This window comes from Cinclus cinclus, chromosome 4 (assembly GCF_963662255.1).
Source record: "Cinclus cinclus chromosome 4, bCinCin1.1, whole genome shotgun sequence".
Taxonomy (NCBI): domain Eukaryota; kingdom Metazoa; phylum Chordata; class Aves; order Passeriformes; family Cinclidae; genus Cinclus; species Cinclus cinclus.
Window position 1 is genome coordinate 20,416,504 of NC_085049.1, and position 18,418 is coordinate 20,434,921.

Sequence of the window (18,418 nt, forward strand, 5' to 3'; positions counted from 1 at the left end):
ACAGCCATCAGTCCTCACTATTATACACTGCACAAACATAAATACTCTTGACTACATAATCAAGTTTACAGCAAACCACAGATCAGATAAGAAGGGCTGTTGTAAAGGCAAGAACAAAAACCTTTTGTAAACAAATTCAGGACTACGCTGACTTTTACCTTCTTCCCCCTTATCCAATGTCAAGTTGTGAGAAACTGATCACTTAGAGATTCCGTAGCAGGATCAGAAGTTGGGCTTTGCTCCAAGTGCAATCAGAACAAAGAGCAATGAGGCCAATCTGCCACAGAAGTATCCGTCTGGCAATGCTTACCCGAGTGCCACGGAGCACTATTCCACCACTGGTGCCTGCCACCAGGAAGGAATACATCCAAACTCCACCACCACCAGGCACACCAGAGAGAAAACACCACTAACAGAGTTCATGGTCATTAAAGAGGTCTGTTTATTTGCTGCAGGGTCCAACACTTTCTTCACTGCTGCCATAATCACAGTCAACTTTATTTTTGGTGCACAACGTTCTCCTTGCTCTTTGTTCAAATGGCTCAGTACAGTTGCCAGCACAATTTTCAACCCATCACCTTTAAAGCAACACCGATGATCGATGAGACAAATAAAACCCAAACCATGCAACATGTGTTAGGCTGATAAAATCAGGCTGAGAATATTTATATATTTACACAGAGAACGTTCAACATTGCAACCTGCTTGTAGACTTGTGTTATCTTGACCAAGTATCCAAATAGCTACATTCTGGTGTAAAATACTCTTTTGTTTAAGGTTTTGAGTAAAAGCTACTTACATCACAATGCCTTTAACTGGATTCTACCGTACCTATTTTTGACAAAGAATTTCTACACACCAGCACCAAACACTTGCAGTCACACCTTGCAGAATGTGTAAGGCATTTGCAGACATCTGATTGCTGTGACCACAGGAAATCCACTTTCCAGAGCTTTCAGCCATGACCTTTGGAAACCATGAGGGTTTTTCAAATACAAAGGGTGAACTCATATGAGAGACACTGTTCATCCAAGAACTATAAACTTGTCATTTCTTGACACTGCTACACACAACACAGATAGAATTTAGGACTAATAAATAATTTTCCTAAATAAAAATTTGTTCTTAAACCCCACTGGGTAACAACAGGGCTTAGGCACTTCTGAAGATTTTATCTTACATCTGTCTTTAATATGGAAGCTTCAGACTACAAAATACAGGACAAGCAATCATCTCAAAGAGGAAAAATTAATGACTGGCAAGAAGCAGGTCAATAGTCTAACAGTGTAGTCTATTTCCCTGGTTTCCACATCCATACAGAACTTCAGTGACCAGATGGAATTCTGTACATGAGGGTCTGCTGGAAGAAATCTGCCTGCAGAGCCAAGGACTTCACTGTCCAAATAATACTTTGGGAAAAATATATTACTGTGAAAAGCCCCCTGTGCATACAATTATCTTTTCTGGAAAGCACAGCATGCCCAGAAATACAAAACTATAAAAATATTAACAGCAATCCACAGCCCAACATGCCCAAGCCTTGTAAACAATGAAGACCAGGAGAATAAAAAGAGAAGGAACAGGGACCAACACAAACAGGATTAGCCAAGACAGCTGAAAGACTCAAAGAGTTTCTAAAAGCATCTTCTTTTAAAAGGAGATTTGGAATCTGCCTTGTCCTGGCAATAAGAGAATATAATTTCACATACATGGTGGTTTCTAAGGCAGAGCAATAATCAGCTAGCACAAAATAATTGATTTAAGAGCTTTCTCAAAAAAACAACAAAAAAAACAAACCAAAACAAAAAACCCCCAACAATAAAACTTTTTATACTGGTTAAATCAATAGCAGTGAAAAACTTGTTATGGGTGGAAAGATTCACATCCTTGTATTTGACATCTATCAATATACAACATCTATGAAGAGTTTGAGTGGGAAGCCCTGATCTCCAGAGGGAGTGAATGGGCAGAAGGATGGAAGGAATTAACTGAACAATGAGGTATGGCAGAATTCCAAAAAGAAAGAAAGCTGTTCTGCAGAGTTTCCCAAATTTGTTAACTGAGCTGCATCTTCAAACATCAGCATAACTAATGAAACCTACTGTGCTCCAGCCATTAAGACAATGACAGCCAAAGAAGCCTTCATGGCACTGCAGGACATGCCAGCTCCATCTGCAGCAATTACTTCCATGGCCAACAGGGGCTGAATCCAGTTTACTGCTTAGGAGCTACAGAATTAAACCTCCTCCAAATTAATAGGGTGAGAGGTTCTTACTAACATTCACTTTTCTCTTCTGATGTAGTGCAATAGCATGCTAAGGGACCAGCTGTGCCATCCTGACCCAAACAAAACTTTTCGATTAAAAGTAGAACAAAATGTGGAATTTGATAACAAAAAGTGGGAACCACTGGCTATACATAAGAAGTCTAAGACAGTTGTTTAAAGAATGAATAACTGAGAATCTGGCACATCTTTGCTTCCAAAAGAGCACTATTGACATTCAGTAGACTTTTTGACCTCTATTTTCCATGGATGTCCATGAGGGCATACTTGTAGTCCTTTTCTACTAGAAAAGGTGAGTCTTCAATGTACCTATAGCATATCCCACTAGCAAGATACAAGAAATAAATTTACTTTTTTCAGGACATTACAGCCCTTCAAACACTAGACATCAAAATCCAACCACAGACATGTAACAAAGCAGATGATACCTCCTGAAACACAGATGTAGGATCTAAACTGCACCTTCCATAGCACGGCTTTTAAACAAATGCATTCAGAATCATTCCTCATTTGCTTTGAAATCTTACACAGCAAGATTTTCTCAGTCTTTCAAATCACACAAAGTTAAGCCACCTAAACATAATACACAACACCAAGGGAGCATTACAAATTCCTGTCCACTGAGAAGTGTTCAGGCACCTACCACTGAGGGTCCTATCTGGATACACTTCATTTTTACATTATTCTTCTGGCTGCCTGACTAAAAGTTATCAATTGTCATGATTAGTACAAATGTGAACCCTCTCTCCCTTCCCTCTGCAATGAACATCTGAAGGAAATCCAAGCACTGATTTGCTCAGTCCAGCAGTATGAAAGCACAGAGTAAGGAGCACATTGAGAGGCTTGTTTTCTAGCTGAGAAGTGGTTGAATTCTCAGCAAAGAGAGAATATTTGTACCGACTGATGCCAGGCACGCTACCTGTGGGATCTCAGGTACCCACCCAGGCTGCCTGGCAAGTTCCTTGAGAGGGCACTTCAGCTGCTGAGTGAGGACTCCACCTCTCCCCAGGTTCAGGGAGAAAGCCTGGGGCAACCAGGTTAGATGATGGAAACACCTTCACATCCACACAGACCACAGGCAACATTCTAAGGTTGCAGCATGAAAAGTGGCTGTGCTGGTAATGACAAAAGGGAACATTTTTCAAACACCTTGTGACACATTTGAAGCCAAGTGAAAACTGGTCAGCTGTCCCTGTCATACACTCATGCTGCCAGTGTAAGAAAGGTTGCCATGCTGTGCTAAGATGACAGCTTCCAGGCTGGCCTCAAATACAGACAGACCTCCTTACCATGGTGGAGTCATCAGGTCGACCTGAAGGGCAAATTTGGTCTGCCTTTATGCTGAAGTGGAGCTATTTCCATGGAATCTAGCCTGAGGAAAAACAAGCAGAAAGTCCTATTTGAGAGGTTAAGTCATTAGATGCTACTGCGAAAGTAACAACAAAGCACTTGGGAAAGACCAGGTATGAGGGAGACAAAGGTTCAGGCTTAGAGCACATGCCACAGCATCAGGTTTAGGTGCTCAGAGTCTGAAAAGTGACAAAAATGGCATCTTTGCTCTCCCTTTGTGCATGCACTGAAATCTCACGTGCCCCAAGGGACAGGCCACCCCTCCCACTAAATAGACCCAAGTATGTACTGGCTCTCATCAAAATAGCCAGCCAGAGCACAGTAACCTCAGCATTCAATCATTTTGTTTTCAAATGTCAAGGACAGCAGTTTTGCTGTTTAGAGAGAGCTGAACTTCATGTGTAAACATAAGGCTGTTTTCCTGAGAGCTCCTGACACACCATTTTCAGACCTCCTATGCAATTTTTAGTCACTTTTCAGAACAGAATTACATTTCCATCATTTGTATTTCAAGAAAGCTCTTTGATTCAGCATGTAACAACCAAAAGTGGTTTGGCTGCAAGCTGCCTGACCATAAAGCAGCTCCCATGCCCTCCTTGGCTACAAAGGATGACTACAAACTCTCAAGTCCGTTGCATGCAGGAGGATGGGTTACTGGTAAGGTTTTAGGCCTTTGGAGACTGATTACAATCTCCTGTTTTTTCACTTTAGACTCAAACTGGTATTGACTCAGCTGAGAGAAAGATAAGCAGCATTAGTAACTGGAGATGAACCTCAGCTTTACTATAGCAGCACATTTTAGCCTTCTTTTCACTGGCTCATTTTCTTAGCCAGTTCTTGAGGATGAAAATGTTGCTGTTCTTTGGTAGATAAGGAAATCTGTCAGCAGAGTTCACCTGTCCTAACACTGACACATGAAAAATGGGAACATTTTCAGCCTCTTTTAAGCTCTGACCAGACCTGCTGCACATACCTAAAGAGCAATGTATATTTTTCCTTTTGTTCCCTTAGCAGGAAGCTGCTCTCTCCCACACACACACACACACACACACACACACACTCACATGTGCTCACACACGGCTGATCAGACAAGAGGGTATGGCCAGAGTCTATGGAGTGATGTCCAATAGCACACCATTATGAAATTCTTAGAATGTTTCTCCCAAAGAATATAAAGTTTAGCACATTCTCTACATATTGTTGGCTTCTTAGTTAGAAAGTAAACACAGTAGCAAACTGTCCATAAAATGTTGACTCAGTTTAAACGCAGCCCCTTCTCATTTTATCTTGCTGAAAATCCTCTTCCAGTCAAAACACTCCAGTGATGTGGGCATTCGGCGTGTGACAGCAGAGGAAAGAAGAAAGAGGCACTTTTGATCGGCTGGTATTCCTGGACTTCCCTTTTTCCTGCGGAGGTCTATGTTCCTGACACTAGATGGTAGTGTTAGCACAGAAAACCGCTGTGGATAGGCACTTGGCAGCAAGGCTCCAAGGTAGTGCCCGCTCTCTGCTATGTCATCAGGATTGGTTTCTGCCGCACTTCCAGGATATCTGGGCATGGGAGAGAAACAAAGAGACACAGCCAACTTAAGAGGCTTCTGAAAGCAGCCACAGCACCAGAAAGCATGAAAAACTGGAGGCATAAGCGTGGATTGTGGCACAGCCCACCAGGAGTCTAAAACACAATGAGTACATGGCTTTGCCTGTTAAAATGTGAGTTAATCAGGATGCACCTGGGAGGAACTGAAGGATGACAAACTGCAAATACATCCCATCATACGGAGAGGCCACCTGATCTACTATCATTTATACTGGGATAAAGCAACATATGTTAGACAGGGAAGGGCAATATTTTCCAGGGAAAAAAGTGTTAAGTGCCATTAACAAGAAATGCCAAGGGGTTTCCCATTCTTGAACGGACAAATGCAACATCCCCAAGTCCCTTAAGGAAACTTCTGTGGGGACAAATAATTCAACTCTTTCAATTTTTCTAGAGCCCAAAGCCTACATTTCTGCGCTCAAAAAAGCTGCCATAAAAGAACATTCATCTTTCTGGCTCCTCAATTCCATATTGTGCAAGTGGGACAGATTATGAGCCTTAAAACTTGTGTTGTAATCAAAGGCACCTTTCTAAATATAGGCAGTAAAATCAACATGGCAGGGCACTAGGCAGAAATATCTGGAAACTGGGCTGTGATGTCCTTTTCAAGGCTATACAAAGAACAAGGAACATGGAAAAAGGAGCACACAATAAAAAGGCTGATCAAACATAACTGCACAAAGAGGATGACATGAACAAAAATGGATCCCCAGCTCCAGAGGGCTCAAGCCACACCTTTAAAGAATTAAACATAGTGGAGGGAGTCCACTGAAGGGCCACAGCGATGACTGTGGACTGGATCATCTGACATATGCCAAGAAGGTGACAGAAGTGTGATTATCCAACATGGACAGAACGGTCAGAGTGAAGTCTTATCAATAAACTCAAGGCATTTAAAAAAGTACTTAGATCACTATCACTGGGATTTTAGCATCTTAGTACAGGTTTCCTGAACTACCCAAGAGAAATGAGCACCTTTCCCACTTCACTCTGCCCCACATGTAATGCTCCTGCTACCTGGAAAGCTGCCACTGGCACAAATACATTGATTACAACAAGGCCTTGGAAACAGGGCCTACACAACGTGTTAAGATAAAACAAATGTGGGTAGGGAAAAATCGCAGACGAAAATTCTGCCTTACAGCCCAGAAATTTCATGCCCTATTTCTCAATATATACTCAACGTATCTCAATATATAATTCAATTCCTGCAACTGTACGTTCAACAAATTAAGTCTCAGAAAGGATGTTCAAGCTCAAAGTCAGTAATTGAGCATGGAGGCATTTGTGCCACCTTCTTGAGCAGAAATTAAATGCCAGCAGAAACAATACATCTTCTGTGAATTCCAAAATGCCTGTGGTGAGAGAGAGTAAGCTTGGTAACTCCAGCTAAAAATTCTTGTAAGACTATCAACACAATGATCATAAGGAATAATTATGAATTCTGCTGAAACATTGCTCAAAATCCATCCTTAATTACAAAGGTCTTATGTTTTTTACTGGAATCTGTAAGTTCTTCTAAATGGAAATAAATTCCTATTTACAACAGCATTACACAGAAATACTTGTTCCTCTGTCTTAACAGCAGAATCCCTCAGTATGGTAGGCTGTGCACAACACATGTCAAAATTCACCTGTCAAAATTCGATGCAATGGCAAAGTGATGTATGTTAAGTGTGCATAGAGTAGAAAGTTTTCATCTGTTCTGTTCAGCTTCAGCCACGAGCCCACCAGGGAGCGTCCTGTTCCAGACAGGGACCGCGACCGGAGATTTGTTGTGTTGTGCAGATCTGTAAAGGCAGGGAGAGACAGCAAGCCTCAAGGGATTGTACTTTACTGGAACACTTCTGAAACCCAAAAAAAGAGGAAAGCCTCCTATTCATTGTTCAAAGACAGTTCACATGCAGGACACTCTCATAACTGATTTTTTAAAACCAGATAGATCTTGCCTAGCACAGAGTTCACCATTTATAATGAAGCTAATAAATGGTAGCAGAAGCAGCTGAAAACAACAGACAGACAAGAGAGGGCTTGTGTTACTGCACCAGCAGAACACCAACTCAGCCTTCCCTCATACATGAAATCGTAGAATAGCCCTAAAATTAAGTACTTACTCATGCAGAAATTCACCAGAGTAACAAAATAGAAATTGTTTACTTTGAAGGAAATTGCCAACCAGCAGACATGGGGAGATTTGACATTAATACCTCAGCCTCCAGCACACCTCCACGCACACCCTGAGCCAGACCTAGAACCCTTCAGCTGAGCCAGTGTTCTCAGAACTACTTTAGGTGCCCCCAAGCAACTTTGAAAACAAAAAGATACTGAGTCGCCTGTAGGCCAGAGGAGTTTTTTGTAGGTAAAGGTCTCTGCCACAGCCATGCACTGCATTTTTGGGGTGTTTTAAAATCTTTGCTCTATTGCTCCTGTAAAATTCAGCCCTCCCCCACAGTGCTAAAATCAGATGTTAAAAATCAACATATTGATTCTGAACCAGAGTGATCCAATGTCTGGAACTGAAAGCAGATCCTGATCCAGTGAAGAAAAATACGTGGTGGCAGCTGCTTTAGAAAGATGTGAAACAATGTGGGATGGAAAAAAAACCTGTGAAAATCTTTCCCTCCTTCCCTACACACGTATAGCTGTCTATTACCTCTTCCCATGCATGACCGCAATGCCAGGAACACTGTGGTGATCAGGGTAGAAGGAGTTGACTCTGGAAGCTGCAATAAGCACAACTCTCCCAGTGTATCATGCTTGCACACAGCAAAGCCACTGAAGTGGGCCTTGACAGGCTGTTCCTATTCAGCACCTAGTCTGCACTGGGGCAACTCTGCAGCAGCACTGGCTGTACCAAGGACAATGCTGATCTTTACACAATCCACATCTTTTCCTCCACCCACAAAGCCAAGATGAACTCAAATTCCTGCTCCTATCTCTGCATCTTCTGCATCTGCATCTGGCTTTTTCATGCCAAAGCAAGAGAGTTTCACAACTGCAGGTCCTGAGGAGCACTGGTAGGACACTCAGGTTTCTGAATTTTGTAAAAAAGAATAGCATTTATTATTCCTTGTAGAAAACTCATCTTTGAATAAATCAAGCTTCCTAGCATAAGCTGTTAAAATATTCCTCTTTATTTTTCAGATGAGGAACAATAAGGTCAAAACACTTAAAAAACATTTCTTGGTATTTTATATGAATGCTATACAATATCTGAAAAACCTAGAATTTATTTACTTCCATAAATATATTAGAAGGAAAAGGATATGAAAATAAAAAGAATGGCCATAATTACCATTAAACACTCTAGGAACAGACCCCGCAAGCCAATCCTGAGTAGTCACTGCACAACCCATGAGGGCTGCCAGGGAAACACAATGAACTCTGTTCTATCCTGGGCAGCCTCAAGGTAGTCTCTCTAGGCATCAGTATCAAAGCAGAATTCAAAGAACTTGTTGCTGAGTTGCCCTACCCACTATACCTGGAGAAGTGTCTCCAGAGACTGTGGGATCTGGGAAAGGGGGAGGATCACAGCTGCTCCAGTTTCTCTCAAAACGATCCATATAAAAGAAATAAGTTTTAACATATTCAGGATCTGTGGGCTCCAGCCTTCCAAGAGATGCTTAAGCCTGTGAAAAATCTCATTTTCAGAAAGGCACTGGCTGTATGTGGAGCTCTTGTTTTTCCACCCTGAAAACCTTCTTGCACTGGGATCCCTTTCCAAAGTTCTGTGCCCTCTCCAGACAAGCCTGTTTAGCTGTCAATACTTCTCTCACCTCCACCATCATCATCTCTGAAGAACTCCTCACTGTCGTTTGCTGAATGGGACTTTTTCATCTCAGCAATTCGATTTCGGGGCACTTTTCTCTTGAGGGATGGGGAGAAGAAGGATGGGCGGTTGTTACGTTCTGGGGTTGGTGGTGTGCTGAAAGAAGTAACCTGAAAGGGAAATAAAAGAAATGCTGGAGAAACTCTTGGTTTTCCCTCCATGTGCCACAAGGCAATCACACAAAAATCAGACTGATGACTGGTATCTAGCTCTGTTTTATCAAAGTGACTAGAGAATTTAAACTGAACAATCACCTCAAGATGCTCAAGGGGAAAATATTTTGATATATCATAACCCTCAACTGTTACATCAATAATGAAAAACTTCTCTCCTCAGATGATCACTTTTAACAGGAATTTACAGTCATAACAGCACTAAATTAGTAATTTAGGCAACAAGAATGTCAATCTTATTTTTGGATGTTGAAATGCAGGAAACTTAATATGCTAAGAATGTACTGTATTGAACACACAAAATGTGCATCTTCATTTCTTTGATAGATACAAGGCAGCAGCTTCCCTACTGGGAAGGCTGTCCCCTGGGATCCCTGTGGAAGGTCAATGTCCTGGGGAGGAGGGTCACAAATTTCTGAGTCCAGCACACTGAGGCAGAAGTGAAGTCAATGTTCTCTTTTATGTGTGTCATGTTTCAACACTGAAAGGAGAAAATGAAGCTGTGGTGCCTCAGAAGATCTGGTTAGTCCAAGTGATGACAAATACGGGGAACTGTCTGTGGTAAAACTCAAGTTAGGGACAAAACTATGGAGACACCCTTTCTTCAGAGCAACAGTTGCCATCGAGTACACTACAATTACAGCCAAGTACATCGGTTTCAGAGAGAACTGAAACATAGTGCTGATGTACTGGCTTTGATTACAGTATTTTAATAGTTTCATTTCAAAGGGAAGAAAATAGGGATAACTACTTTGCTAATGGATGTGAGCAACTTTTATCTTGTCCTCGCTTCTTCACACAGTCAATTTAATAACCCCTGAGCTGGCACATGACACTGCTCATATCTGTCCAAAGAAATGCAGAGGGAGGTGACATGGAGTGATGATGGCAGCCAAGCCAGGTTGAATGCAGAAATACTCCATGTTGTCCCTCTACCACTAATGTTAAAAAAAAAATAAAAGAAAGGCATTGTAGCACCCAACTGATCCTCTTCCCAGCATACTTCATTTCTAATCTGTGCTTGTCTGTTTTTAATTTGGAAGTCATTTCATATCACACTCTGGGGGGAACCAGAAACAGACATATCAGTGTTAAAACCATTAGCAAAAAGCAGTGGTAACACATTATCAAATCTGACATTTTCCAGCTGACACTGGAAGCCTTGGAGACAAAAGATCATGTTGTCCCTCCATGCCTGATTTCTTCAGGCTGTGTTTCTGTGGTAGAGAGCAAGAATATCTAGTTAGTGAGTTCTTTGCTGGTAGCTCATGTGGCCTTTTACGAAACCAGAAACAAAAAACACACCGCCTGCATGGAGACCTCTAGAAGCTGTTCTGCAGATCTTTAAAAGGCACAGGTTAGCTGCCCTACACAGAAAACCATGCTAGACTCCATCATGTACTGACCCAGCCCAGGTCTGTGCAGGTATTTTGAAGACATGTTGCCTAATCCCCATTAACCAGGTAAAATGTCCTAATAGAAAATAAGGCTCAGGATTGAATAAAGGCCAGATCAGCATCTGTGGTCTGATTCTATTGCCATTTTACTGCACTTGCATTAAAATTAAGCATATGTATGAATACCATGCTGCATCTGGATCCGTGATCTTTGCCTTAGCATTATACAGGCTTCGTGTTGGCAGTATTCCTCCGTGGCAAAACCTAAAAGCACCACTTACTGTGAGGTTTAGCAAGCATCCTATATAATACAGAAATTCCATGTTTCTAGGTAAATCCCATTTCACACAGAAGTGGAATGTACTTTTTTTTTTTACAGAACAGGCAGAATCATTGGTTTCCCTGGCATCAAGATCGTTGTTTCAACAAAACACTCCCCCAGAAGTATGAATCATCCAGTCATCTCTGTATTCAGCATTTGCTCAGGGGAAACTGTGTTAAAGCATCCATCTCACATACTGAATACTATCAAATTACACAAAGGCAAACCTAAGATCAGAACCTAGATGGGAATTAACCCCAGCTTCAGCCTGTCTCCTGGCTTTGGAACAAGCATCTTCATGTTTCACCCTAAGAGAGTATTTCTGTCTGCTACTTACTCTCTCGTGCACTGGGGAGTCTGGATTTGAATCTTCTTCTGTCCCATACGGTGAAGTGTCACCAGTGGAAACTCTGCTCACTGCCATCTCTGCATGTCCTTTTCCCTGTGGTCCTTTCATTCGGACAAACTCCATGTTGTTGTATTTATAAAAGCCAAAAGACATTCTCTGAGCCATCTTAGCTGCAACACTCACCTACAATGCATCAAGACAGGAGAGAAAAACAAGTAATAACAGCTCTACAACTTGAAAGTAACATCCTCTGAAAGCATTAAAGTCAGAATCATAGTGGATAATGATTCCTAAGAAACATTTTAAGCCACAATCTGAAGTGATCTCCAAAAGGAATCTGAGAAGAACAAACTCCTTCAGCCATCCAAAAGGCAGAGTTAGCAGTGGCACACTGAGGCACACTTTATCCAGGCCCACACACTGTGGCACATGAGAGCACATGCAGGCATGCACACAACTCAATGCAGCCTGTGCTGGGGCACTCATTTGAATCCAAAAAGCAGTAGACATACACCCACCAGATGCCTCAAACCAGCAAAGCACACCCCACAACTGGGTCACTACTCTGTGCCAAGTAATTTCTGACATTTTTATGTCCACACGGTCAAGGACAAAATATAAGGAACCAGCCCCAGGCATAACTAACCTGCACTGCATGGCTCACCAAGACACCCTGACAGCTTTAAATCCCCTCAACAGACACAGGAGCTCAATTTCCAGTCAGCACAACTGAACTGAAAATTGAACTGAGAACTGAAAAAAGGAACAGACCAATTTGAAAACAGTCAAGGTTTTGCTAAGTGAAATGTTGCCTTAAATTTTCAGCTTGTATCCATAAGTTTAAGTGACTTATTGCAATTTTCATCAGTTTATGAAAAGGCCAAGATGCTCATCAACTTGTATTGTACTGAGAATTACAGAACCATAGAATAATCTAGGTTAGAAACAAATTTTAAGATCATTAAGTCCAATCATTAACCAAAGACTGCCAAGCCCACCACTAAATCCTGTCCTTAAGCATCACATATACAAATCTGTTAAATACCTCAAGGTCTGAGGACTCCACCACTTCCCTGGGCAGCCTGTTCCAGTGCTTGACCAGTCTTCCAGTAAAAGAATTTTTCCTAGTATTCAATCTAAACCTTTCCTGAAACAACTGAAATCAAGTAATCTTCAAAAACATAAGAGATTGCCCCTGTTCTGTAAAAAGAATGGTAAAATTTCGAGTTTTGCCTCTGGCCATAATGAAATATTTGAAGAGTTAATAATTTTATTTATCTAACAAAATAATGTGAAGTAGCTATGTGGTCAATCACGACATTCCTAGGCTCTGAGGTGACTTTCCCACATCAAATCTTATCTTTCCAGTGCAGGGCTTTCTTTTTATGTTGTCTTCAGTGATTCTGCATTCCACTGATTTTAATAACCCAGCTGCTGACAGTGTAAGGCCACAGGATGATGGTGGGAGAGAAACAACTTTTGTTTCATGTTTTCTCAGAAGCCTGATGGAAGAATGTAATGGCTCACATTTAAAACAGGGAGAAGGGAAATTATTTAGGACCTCTCCTGAAAAGTGTAGAAACAAAGAGAAATTTAGAGGCACAGTAGATACTGTGAGAATTTCTTCTGTTTGTTTCTAAAAAAAACAATCTCAGGATTGTCTTCACAATAAACCATTTGAGAAGTTTATTGAGTCTTGATTTCAGCACTAAGTACTGAATTTGAAAGTGAAAGTGCTGATTTTTCATGTTTCTGTAGAAAGCAAAGAAAGCTACTCTCAGTGGCAGTTACAGGGGGTCTTTTGAAAACAGCCATGAGTGCAAAATACAGTGAAGAAAAATACACTTTATCACAAGGTAGTTAGCAGAGTTTAAAATCTCCCATGAAATCAGACCTTCTCTGAATAAAGAAATATCTATGACTTTTCAAGAAAATGAAGGGGCTCCAAGAACTGCTGTTCAGGTCCATTCCTGTGTCACACTCTTGACTACATATTCCTACTTTCCCTCCTTCTGGCAAACAGCAGAGGAATAGACCCCAGTCTGAATACCCTCAGTTATCTGAGCTGGAAACAGTAGGTTTCAGCTAACTTTCAAAGGCAAGACAAAGACAATTATGCAGCTGATCTAATAGGACAAAAAGCTGACAGCCTCAGCCTCAAAGAAAATCTAGTCAGAGCACCATTTCTGCAAAGGACATTGTCTTTCAGAAGCTCCTTACCCTGTTGTCATAGACCTTCTTGAGTGCTTCATAACGGATGGACCCCTGGAAAATCACCCCTTGGAAGGTGTTGCTTTTATCACTGGCCACTAGCTCCACACACACCATTTCTCCTTCTCCCACAGTCATGTCACTGAAAACCTGCCAAAGATGCAAGATGATGATGCAAAGTTGTTCAAATCAAAATACATTCAGATTCCCATGGCTTACCTTACACCCCAAGGAAGTTTCAATATAAACTGAAAGGGAGCAGAATGTTCCACCCCAACCTTTCAAAACAACCAGACTCCAGGCAGTGCACACTGTAAATCACTTGCTGAGATGAGCAGCTCTCACATCAGCCTGCCATGCTTTAGCCCATCATCAACACTGATGCCAAAATCCAGCTTTAAGATCAGATTTAAAACATTAAAGAAATAAGAAGTTTAAATAAAATAAGATCTGGCAGAAGATAACCCTCAACTGGCCAAGAACATTTGCTCAAAAGGTACAAGAAAACAGCTAATCAGAACATAAGACTAGAATAGGACAAAACTTTGCTGCTGCAACAAGGAACTCACCTCTTCAAAACTGTCAATCATGAAAAATATATTGGGGTAGCTGATCTTTGACTCCTCTCCTTTACTGTCCATCGGGTGTTTGCTCGGAGACGCAAACACTTGCTGAGAAAGATGCAGAAAAAGATACTTCTCAGTTAAAAGTGCTTGGGAACAGATAGACCAAACAAAAGGCAAGTAATTGCAAAACACCTCAGGCAGGCACTGCTCACTTACACTACAGATAGGGGACATCCTGCAAGCACAGCTGATCTGGTTTCTGACTAAAGCCATATTTGCAACAATGGCACTTGAGAAATCCTTGGTTTTCACAGGCAAGTAATAAAAAACTCATTGCTTCACAGTAAATGTCCCTGTATGTATCTGACCTCTCACCATACTACAGTACACCATCGTACTTCATCACCACTTTCAGATGCCTTTAAGCTCCTTCAGTACACTGCAAAGAAAAATGCCACAGTGCAAGTTACCATGAAGCATCTTGACCCAACACTTTAATTTGTTGTTGTTTACTTAATACCACACTAAGATCAACCTCCCTCAGAAACAGTAGGTGTGGCTGTCCTGGGGTGATTGGTAATGTTATTTTATTCCGTATCAATCTGCACCCAAAAACTGTTACTGTATCTTTACAGCCCTACAGCTACAGACCTTGTGTGTGGGGGGTGCTGTTGTGGGCATTTTTGAAATCAGTGCGGAGGCAGTTTCCAAGCTCTTGGTTGTGTAGTATTCACTTCATAAGCTACTTGGTCTTTGTCCAGGCAAAGAGTTTCCTTCCCGTTTTTGTTCTCTCTTCATTTTGTTTGTTTTTCTCCTTGTCTAGGGAGACTGCAGTAGCGATATTGGGCTGTCTGGGGGCAAATTCCACAGGTGCCCACCTGTAGCAGCCCTCACTTAGTCCAAGCCCATCCAGGACAGAAGACTACGGGGAGTCTCTCTCTTTTGTGGCAGCTCTGGGTTCACAACTGTAGCTACTTCCATAAACTGTAAAAACTGTTTCAAAGTGAACTTTGCAAACTCTGCTGCCAGCCAGAAAAGACAGGGGCGAGTTCCCCGGGCCAGGCCAGCCTCCTGCAGCAGTGCCCGGTCCTTTCCCCACCCCACAGCCGGGGCAGAGCCCACAAAGGGCAGGAGGCAGCGGCTGCAGACCCCACACAGGCTGGCAACTTTCCATCTGCCTCCCGACTGCTCTGTGGGCTCCTACTAGGTGCTGCCACCGTCTTGTCACTTTGTTCCTGGGGACACAGGGTCACCTGGGAGGCGCCATCTTGGAAGGGAACAGTGTGACGCCATCTTCCCTCTGTCCCTTGGCCACAGGGCTGCCTCCTGCAGGCGCCATTTTGGGAGCAGGCGCTTCTGGCAGTTCCAGTCTCTCTTTGTTCCCATGGGGATTTCAGTTACAACAGTTTGGTATCCAGTAGTTATTTACTTCTTTCCCCTGACTGTTGGTGTCTCTTTGATAACAAAATGTTATTTTTTTCCACTTAAATCTACTTGTATTTCATTCCTCGTTGGGAGAGAGGGATTGGTTGGAACCAAGGAGGAGGAGGTCACTTATTTCAGGATGCCCACCTCTTTAGACTGTCTCAAACTGTTGGAAATGATACCAAGTTAAATTTTTTTTTAATATAACTTTAGTCAGGGGTTTTGTTCACCTTTGCCCCAGGTGGAAGGGAATTGGACTTTCTTTTCAGGGGACTGTTTCCTCACTCCAGGCCTGATGAGCTTAACATCTCAACAGACTGGGAGTAGCACAGAGGATACACAAAAGACAATGACCATTATCAAACATTAACTCCAAACATCACCCCAGGTGTGGGAGATACCTGGGCTGGGAAAAGAGAGATACGAGAATGAAGAATGAGAACCTAAATTAACATCTAAGGCGAAGAGATTGATAACCAGCAGGAAACCAAATACTAAGAACTGTGTAATGTGTGATCAATGAACATTGAACCAATTAATTTCTATGAGCTTTGACTGAATAAGTATGTGCAAAATCTAGTAAACTTTATGTGTGATGGAATGATTTTCTCTGCACAACCCAGACAATATGTGGTGAAATTATTTCTGCTGCGTTTTCTGACCAGAACAACATCCTGGCCAGAATAAAGTAATGCTTTGATTCTGTAACACCAATAGGGTTTTTGAAGAGTTTTTACTTTTCCTGCAGTTTCAGTGACAAAACCAAGACAATGGCTCACAGGAAGTACTTGGTTTCTCATCTGTATCTTGTGCTTTTGTTTTGTTTCCTATCACTTCCTCTTGTACATTTCTCCCTCCCAAACAGTTCCTGAACTCCTACAGTGACTTTGTTTAAATAGCTAAAGGCTTTAGACTTTACCATTCCAAAAAGATTAATGAGTAGGTAAGGAAGGAGAAGTAATTCACACCAAGCAGCTTTTTTTGCTTCCACATTTGTTTACAAACAAAGCCTTGAATTAAAGAAACCCATAAAAACTTAGCCCACTGTGAACATGCTGAAAGCTATGGATCTGACCAGGCTGTCAAGCTCCTGACATTCTTGCTACAAACCATTCAACACAAAACATAATTAAGGATAGGATATCAGATACTCATGAGAGGGTGGCTTTTCCTTACTTGTACTTATGCAGCCTTTATACACATTGAATACAATTAGAAAGAAAGGCTGCTTCAAGACAAGGAACATCATTAGAAAGCAATCAGATTCCTCAAAAATACTACTTGCACCAATGCCTGAAACAAGGACCTTTTCCAGGCATCCTCGCTCTCATGCTAGCCAATGAATGACAAAACACCCTCCCAAATTCATCTCCAGTTGGGCACAACTGAAGAAAATACAGTTTGTGGAGATCTTATTGTCAAGCCAGCAGTTTGCAAAATAAAGTCAGCCCTTTTCATACTGGCTTCATGCCGTAGGTACCCACTTGTGTGAATAGATTTGTCATAGGTCTTGAGTAGGACAGCACATCTTAGGCCATCAACATCTGGCTGCACATGGGCAGGAGAAGACACATTTTCTAAAGCAAGAACCATTGGAGCAGAAATGCAAATCCAAACCAGCTGGATTTTCCTCATTTAAAACCAACAGTCTCAACAGTGGATGTGGCATTGAAATGCCCAACTGCAAATATGCTTTCACAGCATACTGAGTTGCCTTTGCTCTCTCTATAGATCAGCGTGATGATGCTGAAATGTTATTGGTATGTACTAAGTTTAATGTGGAAAAGGGAAGACAAGAATTTGTAAGCAGTCCCATAGTAGGATCTTCTAGAAAGGAGGAACAAAAAACTTCCTCTTCATCCTAAATACTGCTTACATGCAGTAAGGGCATATCCCTCATCTTCTCCTTCCTAATTTTCAGATCTGCAAATAATATTCACAGATTTTTCTCAAAAACATTTGCAGAAGTTGGGGCGAAATTTGGACTAGCCAACAGAGAAAAAAGCAATGAGAAATAACAGGCTTAAATCAACAGTGCAATGCAGCATCTCAACAGCACCTAAAGAAAAAATTGTGTGCTTAATCAATGTAAATCACAGAGACAATCAGCATTGCTAGTTCAGTTGGTAGGCAAAGCAAAAGTTCTTTTAAAGTGGTTAAACATGATTAAAAACTAAAGATCATTGCTTTATTTAAGTAAAGCCACGCAAGCAGCTGCATGAACTAAGGGGACGGAAATGCCTGGGAGAAACAACCATTTAAATGCAACAAGAAACTTTTAAAAGAAGAATTTCTGCTACCTAGCAGAAGCCAGTGCAAGATCTACATTGCAAACTGAAATTGAGTGGGGAAGCCTCAGGTTTCTTGATCCTATCCCCTTTATGCTTGTTATTCAGTCTCTACAACTATGCTAAACCCTGGATTAACTGCACAAAAAAGATAAAAGCCTATGGCGTGGAGATGAAATGAATGAGCAATTTAACAGACTTAGAATCTTGTAAAATAATAAAGATATGAATTGGTAATCAGTAAGCTGTCTGCCATTTAGCAGCTCTACATTAGAAACTTACCCTGAAGGCTCCTCATAATCCTGATCTCATTCAATTCCAGGTTTAGTCTCAGATTGGGGAACAGTTTGGCATCATATTCCCCTTCCTCCCCTGGCACTTTCCCTCTCACCCCTGCCTGTCTATCCAGTAGGCAAAGGTATACACCCGGAAACATGCAGGGATCTTCACAATTCTTTGAGAGGGGATATAAAGGATACTCAGATCTCACGTGGTAACTGGTGAGAAATGTCACTATACAAAGACTTGAGATGCTTTACAAGGATGAATCTGTCAGACAATGGCCTGAGAACTGCTGCCCCAGTTTTTAGGAGTAGTTTTTAGGATTTGGTAATACTGGAGACC

The 18,418-nt window shown here is 41.7% G+C and overlaps 1 protein-coding gene across 3 annotated transcripts in view; it reads right to left on the reverse strand.

Moving 5' to 3' along the window:
• Positions 1–424: 424 nt before the first annotated feature.
• Positions 425–18,418, reverse strand: part of KIAA0930 (KIAA0930 ortholog) — a 53,967-nt gene continuing 35,973 nt past the window's right edge. For all 3 annotated transcript variants that reach the window (XM_062491768.1, XM_062491767.1, XM_062491769.1), the window contains exons 5-10: positions 14,085–14,186; positions 13,525–13,665; positions 11,293–11,487; positions 9,011–9,173; positions 6,869–7,024; positions 425–5,185 (exon numbers count right to left, since the gene is read on the reverse strand). In XM_062491768.1, the coding sequence (XP_062347752.1) occupies positions 5,145–5,185; positions 6,869–7,024; positions 9,011–9,173; positions 11,293–11,487; positions 13,525–13,665; positions 14,085–14,186 (798 nt within the window). In that variant the 3' untranslated portion in view covers positions 425–5,144. The remainder of the gene's footprint in view (positions 5,186–6,868; positions 7,025–9,010; positions 9,174–11,292; positions 11,488–13,524; positions 13,666–14,084; positions 14,187–18,418) is intronic.